General features: G+C 28.8%; 3 protein-coding genes across 3 annotated transcripts; 1 reads left to right on the forward strand and 2 right to left on the reverse strand.

Moving 5' to 3' along the window:
- Positions 1–1365: 1365 nt before the first annotated feature.
- LOC122628683 (exportin-5) lies at positions 1366–6790 on the reverse strand. Its single transcript, XM_043811208.1, has 8 exons — positions 6556–6790; positions 5226–5914; positions 3440–5152; positions 3090–3344; positions 2883–3006; positions 2470–2806; positions 2019–2388; positions 1366–1934 (listed from the first exon to the last, which is right to left on the reverse strand). The coding sequence occupies exons 2-8, from the start codon at positions 5910–5912 to the stop codon at positions 1773–1775; spliced, it is 3648 nt and encodes a 1215-aa protein (XP_043667143.1). The 5' UTR covers positions 5913–5914; positions 6556–6790; the 3' UTR covers positions 1366–1772.
- A 322-nt stretch (positions 6791–7112) lies between these two features.
- Positions 7113–8408, forward strand: LOC122630249 (NKAP family protein CG6066). Its single transcript, XM_043814563.1, has 4 exons — positions 7113–7368; positions 7479–7563; positions 7641–8038; positions 8141–8408. Exons 1-4 carry the CDS (start codon positions 7283–7285, stop codon positions 8316–8318), a joined length of 747 nt encoding a protein of 248 aa, XP_043670498.1. The 5' UTR covers positions 7113–7282; the 3' UTR covers positions 8319–8408.
- Positions 8409–8551: 143 nt separating this feature from the next.
- Positions 8552–9618, reverse strand: LOC122630256 (rhodanese domain-containing protein CG4456-like). Its single transcript, XM_043814576.1, has 4 exons — positions 9338–9618; positions 9044–9247; positions 8822–8984; positions 8552–8723 (listed from the first exon to the last, which is right to left on the reverse strand). Exons 1-4 carry the CDS (start codon positions 9477–9479, stop codon positions 8672–8674), a joined length of 561 nt encoding a protein of 186 aa, XP_043670511.1. The 5' UTR covers positions 9480–9618; the 3' UTR covers positions 8552–8671.
- Between the last annotated feature and the right edge of the window lie 2473 nt (positions 9619–12091).

The raw sequence follows: 12091 nt of genomic DNA on the forward strand, positions 1-12091 counted from the left end.
GTCAGTTTTGCAAAAATCCGTTTTTTGTTTTAATTTGTCTGTAAAGCAGACACACACACACATTTAGGTACTTTTGAAGTCATTTTTGCAGGAACATCTTTGAGAAAAATAGTTAAATGAACATGTGCAAAAAATAAAGATGATGAGAAAAGGTAAAATTTACGTGATCGTAAATGATAATATCATTTAGAAATATTGTACGTTCCATTCTATTAGTATACATGTAATAAATGAAGAAGTATGTAAATATATTGCGCAATTTTTACATGCTTCTTCTAAATTTAGTAAGAGTAATGTACAAGTTTTTTATTAAAATATTTTCCTAACACAAGCAATCAAATTTGTATGCTATGTCAGTGCTCAAAATTAAAAAGAAGAATGAAAAATATGAGAACTTGCTATATTATATAATTTTTGTATTATAATCTCTAGTCTATTATCAATATAAAACTCACAATATAGTGAAATCATGTAAATTTAGACATATAATATATATTCGTAATACATATACATACATACATACATATATATATATATATGTATATGTATATGTATATGTATATATATATACGTATGTATATGTATACATGTATATTATCAAAGTAAAAAACAATGTTATATAATGTATGCACTCTCACAAAATTGCGGTAAAAAAATGATAAGAGTAACATTATAAAATTATGATTCAATAGAATTTTCTGTTGTTGCCTGTTATATAAGAAAACAATGGTAAACATTTATCTATCAGAAAAATAATGGAAAATATAAATATTAATATAATAATATGCATATTGTGTTTATAAAATACAAAAATTCCTTAAGATTCCTGATTTAGGCACGTGAAAATTTATATATATGAAAAGAAAAAAAATGATAAGATTCGTAAAATATCCCTTTGCTTTGCGCAATATTTTTAGATTTACAAAATATATATAGAATTTATTATTTTAATTAATAACCAAATCTTGTAGAACTCTCATAATAAACATTCATTCTTATTAAAACATTACTTGCTATTAATTTTTCATAAAAATGCATGCTAGAAGTGAACACATAAAATTGAAATAATGTGATAAACCACAATAGAACATACTTCTCTATGTATTATATTTCTTCACTTGATAGTTCTCATTTCCTCTTGCACATAACATTAATATATACCAATAATGTATTGTGTTAACTAATATGAGTATAAAAGTGCAATAATATGAATTATATATTTCAATTTGGAGATGTCTTAAAATAAATAAGGCAACAACAAAACAAAATCAAGATATTAGAGTACAAAGTACTCAGCTGTGCTACAATTTAAGTACAATGTAAATAAGTACACACATATGTGAGTACGTATGGTAAAATAAAACATTATCATATACTTATGTTTATTATGTACACTTGAATTTAAGCACAGCCTTAATATAAAAATTGTGATACATTTTATGGAATTAATAATTACGTCTAGGAAGTCGATATACTGCATCTCCATCTGTTTGAGATTTATAAATTCAACTTTCATGATGAATATGCAATGTATTATAAACAACTTTTTACAAATATTCGCCTACTGAAATTTAAATGTCTGTTTTGACAAATGGTCTGTCAGCTTAGTCTTGTAAATATATCTCCAACAGGATTGCATTTCTGTTTGATAACGAGCATCCTCTTTATTATTCTTTTATGGCCCTTTCCTGCAGAACCTCTTTTTTTTACGATAACTTATAATTATTTATTGAATTAGACCAACTATGTAAGGCATAATCAATGTGACTCTGCTACGTAGGCCCTGCAAACAGAGCTGTGATACCGGTATCAGCTGCACTTTTGGATATCTCATCTACTCTCACTGCTTGGGGTTTTCCAGAAATTTCTATTCTTGGTAAATTATCGATTTTTACTTCTTTACGAAATAATTGTCCGACACTTCTGCCAATAAGCTGTGTAAGAAAATGTAATTATAAATGTAGAATATTTTGTTTACACACCACGAAATAATTCACTTGTAAATAACAAAGTTTTACCTGATTTGTAATCTTTTTAAAAAGATCTTTTTTCCCCTTTTCAACTTTGTTACCCTTTGTACTAACTATTGCCATTTTTTCATCAAATCGTTGTAAATCTGCAGGATTAACTCCGGGTATTTGTTGCATTACCTCGATAATATTGGGAAATTTCGGTCTTAGACATTCATAAACTTGTGCACCTAAAGTTATCAGAGAGCCCTGATTCGCTTCATGTTGACCATGAAGCTGCAATCCTTGAAGGACTGCAACCATAATATGTGCAGCCATAGCAGGAGTCAGACTGCCATCAGCAGCAAGTGCTCGAACGATTGGACTTGTTAACATAGTAGCTTTAAGGCTGGCATTAGAATCATTCCATGACAAAGCTCTACATAAAATATATAAAAGCAAATGTAAATGATTTATAAAAAATTATTATGGAAAAATAAGAAATAAAGTTATAAAGTACCCTAAAACACATAAAACGACGCTATGGCACGTGGATGGATGTCTCAACACAAAAGCGCCCAATTCGCTGACAACTTCTGCGACTATACTATTACCACGCGAAACTGGTGGATCCACCGCCATACCTCCGCTATCTTGATCCATAATATCTGGAGGTGCAGCATCACTTGCTGCTCCGCCGACTAAGGCTACTTTCAAGACATCTATAAAATCTCGTGTCAAATTTCTATTCAACATGTCATCTATAACTTCTTGCGTGTCCGTGTTTTCTTCATCTAAATTTCCAGATTCATATAAATGTGCGATATATTGCCATTTGGCACTCAATCTTTGGCACACTAAAAGTAAAATAAACGATAATCACTAGTATGTCAATACTATTGGAATAATGATGTCATTTAAATGTTTCCTTACTGTGCGTAGATACATGGGCTAATACAGGTACAAGTACAGTCTCATAAAAAGCTGGAGGACACGAATATATGAATGGTTTCAAAAACACGCGAATTATTGGTCGTAATCTATAATCTGGAATCAGCTAACAAAAAATAATTATGAACAACATATTTTTTAATTTGGATAAAACAATAAAATTCCCATGTTATTATTTAACTAACTTACTTCCATATTAGAAAAAACTGAATTTATAAGTGCTGGTGCAAGACCTGATAATTGGTAAAGATCTCTGCCAATTGTATGGCAACCACTTCCTAACATATGATAACAATGGTCATGAATTGTACTGAGAAATGATTGCATTCGAATTAAGGCTGTACTAGAAGGTTGATCTGGTTCTGAAGTGCTATCATTTGTAATATTTAATCCTAGAAGATTTGCTTTTTCTGATTCTACAAGTCCATGTGCATTTTTGTAACCCTATTAAAGATAAATATGAAAAAATTAAATAAAACATTGAAATTTCATAAGAAATATTGATAAATTATATTTTTAACAAAAACATGATCGGTTACCTCAGACAAAGCTGATATGGCATTTGGTGTGAACAAAGCATTCATTGTTCTAAGCAAAGCAAAGAGAGTTGGTAAGACAGGAATGATGTGTGGTGTAGCAGGATTTCTATAAACTGGATTTCCACTTTCACTGAGAGCAGCAACAAAACCACCTCTTGCAGCACGATCTGGATCCTCGGGAATAGAACATCTTTTAACTACACTTAACACAGTACAAATGCAAATCATGAGATCAATTCGATTTTGCCCTGCTGGATCATCCATTACATTTTCCACTGGAGACCTGTCTAATCCTATAAGTCTTATCAATTCAAGTGGTCCTTTAAATGATTCTGATCCAAATCTTATAAATCTTGTAACACCTTCTCCAATAACTTCTGCGACAAATCTAGTTTGCCTTTCATAATCACAGAAATGATTCGAAATTAAAAGTAAAGCTTCATAAAGCATGATGCTTTCCATCCTGGATAGAGGACTCGGTTCTCTAATCAGACCACGAACCATAGTGTGTATTTGTTCAAAAACTGGTAGAAGAAGCAATGGATACTTCAAACTGATTTTTACCATGAGGCTAGCTGCATGACGTCTGACATTTTTAGCTGCTCTAGATCGCGTGACTTTTGTTTCACCTGGTGCTTCAAATACCAAAGCTGCAAATATTTTTTCTAGAACTCTTGGCAAGATGGCCACTCCTGGCATAGCCATAGAACCAGTGGACATTGACAAAAATACAAATAATGCGCTAATGCACGATAATAAAGCTGAAAGTAACCAAGGATCTTGTGGAGAATAACTAAGGCACAATTCTAACAGTTGTAATCCATTCTGTACACTGGGTCTTTCATTGATTAACAAAATTCTGGATACAACAGAGTCCAAGGCTTGGGCAAGAGCCTCCCATTCTAGATATTCAGGATCGTTTTGATCACTTTTATACTGCAAATCTGCCATACCTTTGGTTATTTTTGCAGTTAGCCATTGCTGTACATATGTGAAAGTTACGAGTGGTGCTACCATTGTAGCATTTCTAAATCCTTCTAATAAATCGGTTCTAAATCGATGGAGAAAAACATTGAATTCTTCTTCTGAATCATAGTCTGAAAGGCAGTAGGTAGACGTTCCATTGGTATGTCTACCTTGAGGATATATTATTTTGATAAGTTTTGGGGCTGTACTCTCCACATATTTTGGAACATAAGTCAAAAGCAAAGAATCACTTTTGATTTGTTCATGTTTGAATAGCATGATCCATATTGCATTTGCCAAATGTGTTAATGTTAGGCTAGAATACATTGTGAATGTCAAGACAGTATCCAGAAACAGATTAAAATGTGTAGGTCGAATGCTGGAAGCATCATCTTTGCCCCAAAGTGAACATAACTGAGTTGCCATCCCAGTTAATACTAATGTTAATTTTTTCAAAAATAAATAATGATTATCGTGAAAATCACCAACACCAGCGATAGGTGATGGTGCAGTTGCTGCAGCATAGATAAATCTTAATGCTTCTTCCGAGAACAAAATCATAAGTTGTTTCCTATCTTCAGCTTTGCCTTTTCTATTTACTATTTGTAAAAGACATTCAGCTGCAGAGCACTGAAATATAGGATCGCCTAAGAGCAGACATAATATCTGCAATAATCTTCCATCTTCTGCCATTACATGATTTATAGATACCCATTCAACAAATCCTGTCATTGTATTTAAAACTACCTGTTTCAAATAGATTTTAATATGAGATTGATAGAAAACAAGTTTATAAAAGGCAGAATACATCAATACTTACTTGAACAACTTTGCTGTGTGCTGCAGCTTCTGTTGTATGTCCAATGGCACTCTTTTTTTGAAATTCAGAAAAATGTTGTTCCATTAGTCTCAAGAAGAAACTAAAGATTTCTGCCATATTTGTATTTAATGCTTGATAAATATCTTTTCTTCTTTGATTAGATTCCAAAGTTTGTAACAATGCTACATCTTCTACTAATCTAAGGAACACTAATAAAACTAATTCTGTTTGGCTTTCTCCTCTAGTACAAGCTTGACTAAGCTCTGATAGCAATGTTGGCCATTGTTGTGGCCATTCACGCTTTATCATTTCAACTACAACTCTAGATAAAGCATCTTTTATATGAGCTTCTTCTTGCAATAAAGGTTCTGTACCTTCTTGTAATAATTTCATTGCATTTTCTTTGATAAAGATTTTTTCTGATTGTGAAATTTGGGTCCAACGATATTTTATACAATGTTCCATTAATTGTAAACCAAAATGACGAACTACAGGACTTCTGTTTGGTGATTTTTGTGCTAAGTATAAACCACATTGTGCACAGAGTGGAGAAGACTCTTTGAATCGTTCACAAGCATTATAAACTTCTATCCGTTGCTGTTGTGGTATATTTGGTGACATCATCACCTCAACCACCCGAGCAAGCTCTGCTGATATTTGAGCTACATCCCCTGTGCCACACTCCATTCCTATATACAGCACAAATGATATTGATATTGATAACATAATATTCACAAACATTATTTCGTTTTTTATTTTTGGTAAAAAACTATTTTATGTATATGATAAAAGTAATAATTACAACATAAAATATCATAGACACATGTTAGTTAGTCAAATACTATTACCATTGCTTAAGAAAATAATTACTATCAGTATACCAAACAAAATAAATATATCTCTTTAAAACAGTTGTATAACAATAAGTATGATGTAGCAGTAATAATAACTTTTGATATTAATTATTTTACTCTTATAAAATTAATATAAAAATTAATCAACTTGTATATAAATAAATGTAATTAATATATCCCTTTTATAATATAACATTGTGCAAAATTACCTTTCAAAATTTTAATAGAATAACAACATGAAATTTGTATAAACGTTCATTCTCATTGAAGAAAATGCAATATATTTCTTGTTACATATTGAAGTTATATAAAAAGTATAATACACAGAAGGATTGCGATTTCATTGAATTATTGTTATTTTTTCGATATAAAGTAAAAATTCCACCTCACCGAAATATTAAAACTGCATAAAAACGCAAACCAGCTTTTACGAAACGTGTCCTCGCGGACCATGCGTTGACAGTAAATTTACTTACCTAGTAATGTGAGTGTGGATCAAGACGGAACGAAAAAATACGTCCGATAGAATAAGTGTCCGCGCAGAATGTTAATTCATATCTGTTTGTCGTTTAATTACCAGAAAATTTTATAATCTACAATCAGCAACCGTCTACTCAACGTAATAATCAACCTTTCATTTGCTTCGTTCGTTTCTGAGATGCGGCACGTTGGATGTGATCGCACACGAGCGGCACAGTACTGCCATCTTTAAAGTTTTAAATCTGATGTAACCTTACCCTATGCAAAATAATGTATTGTCAGATACAAATAGGTTTCAATCGATAATTGATTAAAAATATCACAAACTTATACGTATAAAAAATTTTTTATTTCACATATAAAATATATAAATAATGTATATAGAAAATATAGAATATCATTTTTATACTTAACAATTATTTATATGCATATAAGATCTACGATCCAGTCAAGGGAATTAGATTTATATATTATTTGTTTTAATACTCAACAGATGGCGTTCAATTATAGCGATCGTGTGATTGGTAGAAAGTAAGCTTTGTCTCATTCGATGACGGGATTGGTGGAGGTTGCGCCTACGCACTCGCTAATTTATGTCGAATCGTCAACTATTACAATTTATAAGGTTATATTATAGCATTTCACTTATCTGTTTTAAATATTTGTTATTTAATAATATTACACAATTTTTAACTGTGTAATATTATTTTATAATTTACCGTAATGGATGCTCGAAGACGAGATCGAGAACAAATCGGTTTATGTGGCGTTGACAGAGTTTGGGGTAAATCACCTACACGAATAGAAGAGTAAGCTGTAATTTGCAATATTATAAATAATTTTAATTTTGTGTATTAATATTTACAGTGTGATTTGAAAAAATAAGATTACAATTTGTACAATTTACATGTGTTTGTAGTTCTGACGAAGAAGATGAAATCAAAAAATATAAGGACGACATACTCCCAAAAGATAGAAAAAGAAAATTAAAGGACAAGCAAAAGGTAAATATCTTAATAATGATTTTTCTCTTATATTTATTATCATGTTCATAAATAAAAATAACTCTTTGAATCCTTAGAAAAGCAAAAAGTTAAAAAAAGAGAAAAAAGCTAAGAAAGAAAAGAAGCATAAACGTAAGAAAAAAAGAAAAGTCTCAGATAGCAGTTCTGCAAGTGATTCTGAAGAAAGTTTAGAATGGGTAGAGAAGACAATAGAAAATAGTAAAGCAGAAACTAAGAAAGGATCTAGTTCTGATGAAAGTGGAAATGAAGGTTTAGTTGGACCAATGAAACCGAAACAACAACATGTTGCTTTGTCTGCAAAAGATTTTGGAAAAGCCTTGTTACCTGGAGAAGGTGCTGCAATGGCAGCATATGTCGCAGAAGGTAAACGTATACCTAGGAGAGGTGAGATTGGTCTTACCTCTGAAGAGATTGCATCATATGAATCTGTTGGCTATGTCATGAGTGGTAGCAGGTAATATAATATTAACAATTTTTTTATTTAAAACTTTATTTTGATTAAATATTTGATTATTTAAAGAAAATTAATTTAAAAATTATATCTTTTATATTACAGACATCGACGTATGGAGGCAGTCCGTATTCGTAAAGAAAACCAAATCTATTCTGCTGATGAAAAAAGAGCATTGGCAATGTTCAGCAAAGAAGAAAGACAGAAAAGAGAGAACCTTATATTACGACAATTCAAAGAAATGGTTAATCAAAAACTTGCACAAGAACAAAAAAATAAGTAATTTGTTACTATTTTTAAACATTGCAGATAAAACTATTAAAAATATTTATATTACACAACTTGTGCTAGACAATATTCATGTATTATATAAAGAATGATTCTTGTAAATAGTATTATTTAAACATTTGGTAATAGGTTAATAATATGTATTTATTAATATATATGTATACAATACTATATATGTGTACAATGTATATTTCTTGTACTATATGTATATATATATTCAATTACTGCTTTAGGAAATTAATAATAATTTTTTATTCATTTGTAAAATTCATTTTATTCTACATATCATGTATTGTTAGTTAAAAATCATGCATTTTTTAACAATAACAATAATCAATTATACTATCATTAATTCTGATTACTTTCCCAATTAAGCCAACCACCCATATAGTTATATACGCTGGAAAACAAAAGTATATTAATTATTACTATTTAGTCACAAATATATGAATAATATTTTTTTAAATTATAATGAATTTCTAAAAAATTGATATATACTTTTCGTATCCTATTTTTTGTAATTCTTCTTGGACCATACCACTTCTTTTACCAGATCTACAGCTCAATATAATTTTTGTATTATTATTAGGCTTTGATTTGTTAAATTTTTTTACAAAATCTTCTTCAGAAAGATTTGTTAAAGTATTTGCAACATCTCCCACTAAAATAATTCAAATAGTTAAAGTTTGCTATAATAATACTCAAAAATAAATAATTTACTTGGAATGTGAATGCTGCCCGGTAATTTTCCTGTTTCATCAATTTCAGATGGTTCTCTGACATCAATAATCAACACACTGTCATTTTTTTGTGCTTCCAGAATATCATTGTAATCAACAGTAAATGATTTAATCTGTCCTTCAGACATAATTTCAGCTTCTCTTTTTACATGAAATGTATTTGAGAAATTGAGTATTTGTTTTGCTATAAAATATATCACAATAATATGTATAATTAATAGAACAAGTAATAACACGATACAAGTATCATTTCTTAAGTAAATGAGAAAAATACCAGCAAAAAATGTTTTGTTAATCGAATGTTTTAAAATGTCACTACGATATGATACTGTAGAGGACCTTATATGTAACCTTCTTTCATAAATACCAATGACAATACACTTCTTATAAAATTGACGAATCGCATTAAATCTCATTACGAAAACTTTATCAATAATATCACTGATTGTGTAATATGACTAGATAATTTTTATTGTTTCAATAAATGTTCATCGTATTTATATATACATACTTAGCGTGCGCGCGCGCGGCAGCATGATTGTATGTGTGTATGTGTCCGAAAAGGCAGAACTGTGTGACAAGCGAGGTCGCACAGTGGGATAAATAGAAGAAATGGCGGGATTAAAGAATGCGTTGTAAACATTTTGTCGCCAATATATAAATCGCTTGTGAGGTATATATATTATATGAAATTATGTATAAATCAATAAATATTATTAATTGAAGATAATTTTTAATTATGTTGAGATATATACAAAATGATTGCTGGTCGGTATGTTAGATTAAGAATATTCTTCAAAACGTAATTTATTATTTTTATATTCAATCAATATTTAATAATTTTTTATTTCGATAATATATGTCTGAAATTATACCCTTTTAAATCGAATTAATCTATATGTGTATATTTTGTTAATTGGTAATTATTTACAGTTTAAAAATTATCTATTATCAAATTATTAAACTTAATGATTTTACTTGGATTATGTTGTATATTGTTATTTGTATTGTTCTATATTGGAATCATTTGATTCTACGTTACAATGATTATAATTTACTTACTTATAAAGTAATGTGATACGAGTAAAATTATATATTGAATCAAATTTCATTACAAATAATGTAATAATAAAATTTCATTTCAGATTGCATAATTAATTAACGTTGAATCATATTATAGCAATAAGAGTAAAGAGGTAGGTAACGATACGTCACATTCTAATATCTAATGAATTAATAAAAATAATGGGCAAAAGACAACGAAAAATTATGTATCAAGAAGCTTTGTAATTTTACAAATCAAGAGTTACCTTACTGTAAAAAAAATTAAATTACTATAAAATAGGAATCCATTTTACCATTAAGCAGTAACAAAGAAATATACATTATCGATCGTTTGTAAATTGTGAATCTACTATACTAATTGCGTGGATACCTATAAATTAGAATAGATATAGTATTAAAGTAAAACTAGACAAGGAGCAGTAAAATTATTATATTTATAATATTAATTAAACGATTAAACGCATCTTAAAAATTTATTCTATTTTAATTTAACTTTTATTATACTTTAATTAAAATTTTCATTATTCTCGGTGTTTCTTAATATTCTTTAAATTCAATGTAAAATACGTTTCAAGAAATTTTTAATAAATTCATATTTAATCAAAATTATTTTCTAATACACCGAACGTCAACCTTCGGCCCGGTAGTGCGTACGTTGAATAATATAAAATATACGAACATTCGCAATACCGATTTCCGGATCCCACCACAAGGAGATAGCTGCGTATGGAGATCCATATATAAATTTCTTAAAAAAAAATATAAAATATTAAATAATAAAAGTTCTGGATATAATATAGTATAGAAACTTATAATAAGACTACGACAGAACGCATGAAATCGTATAACACAATAGATAGTTTGTTAGAATTAACATCTAATTTTTTATATCAATTAAAATTAAATAAAAATTTTAAATTCAATGGTGAATATTATATTGGTCAATATGATGAATAATTACTTGAAAATATTCAAACTATTATTAATAGAGAATAAGATTACTCACGTAAACGTGATTTGCGTATTCAATATATAAATGATATATTATATATCGAAATCTAATATGATATAAAATAAGATTAATAAGCTGTAAACGATTAAATTAAGCTTATAAAATATTATATATAATGTAAATGAGAAATTAGACGAACCAAATTGAAGAAGCAGGAACAAGTCTGAACACGTCTGGACGGCTGTTGATACAAACGAAGAATGTATAGAAATGAACTAAGAAAGTCGTCCTCTTGGTCGTTCTTTGATTGTTACATGTGCTATTGTTGGTACTTCTTAAATACTGTGTACAGTGTAGCGTATACAAATATATGTATATAGATATACCTATAATAGAATAATATCACGCTTTTTCTTTTGTTGTTGACAAATGTAGTTAATTCGAATTTTAAACATAGACAATAATTTTATAATGAAAACATTATATTTTTTAAAGATATAAAAACGTTAAATAGATACGCATTTGTATTGCAAGGTTATCCTTATGCTTTATACATTACGCGAAATAATGAGTAATTGTTAAATCAAAATAATTCGATGGATTTATGTATTGATGCGTGTATATATATATATATATATATATATATATATATGATTACATATATATTTTATAAATATTTGAAAAAAATAATACTTCTTTAAATTTTTATTTAGACATATAGAATAATTACAGAATTTATGATCGAAGTAATGTATCATGTGTCGATAATAATTATACATAATCGAGAATCGAAAAGAAAGGAAAGAAGGGGAATTAATACATATGTAAATAAATATATAGAGAACTGATCGTTAAAATGTATATAAACGACGAGAATTAAAAAGCGATCACGAAAACTATTCATTATTTTTGGACAGTACTAATCTATATAAATAACAAGAACTGAATTGGCTTACTAATCTAATTTATTTCTTCTTCTCTGTATTCGAAGCGAAAGCGAATGACAAAAAA

This window comes from Vespula pensylvanica, chromosome 1 (genome assembly GCF_014466175.1).
Source record: "Vespula pensylvanica isolate Volc-1 chromosome 1, ASM1446617v1, whole genome shotgun sequence".
In the NCBI taxonomy this organism is placed as follows: domain Eukaryota; kingdom Metazoa; phylum Arthropoda; class Insecta; order Hymenoptera; family Vespidae; genus Vespula; species Vespula pensylvanica.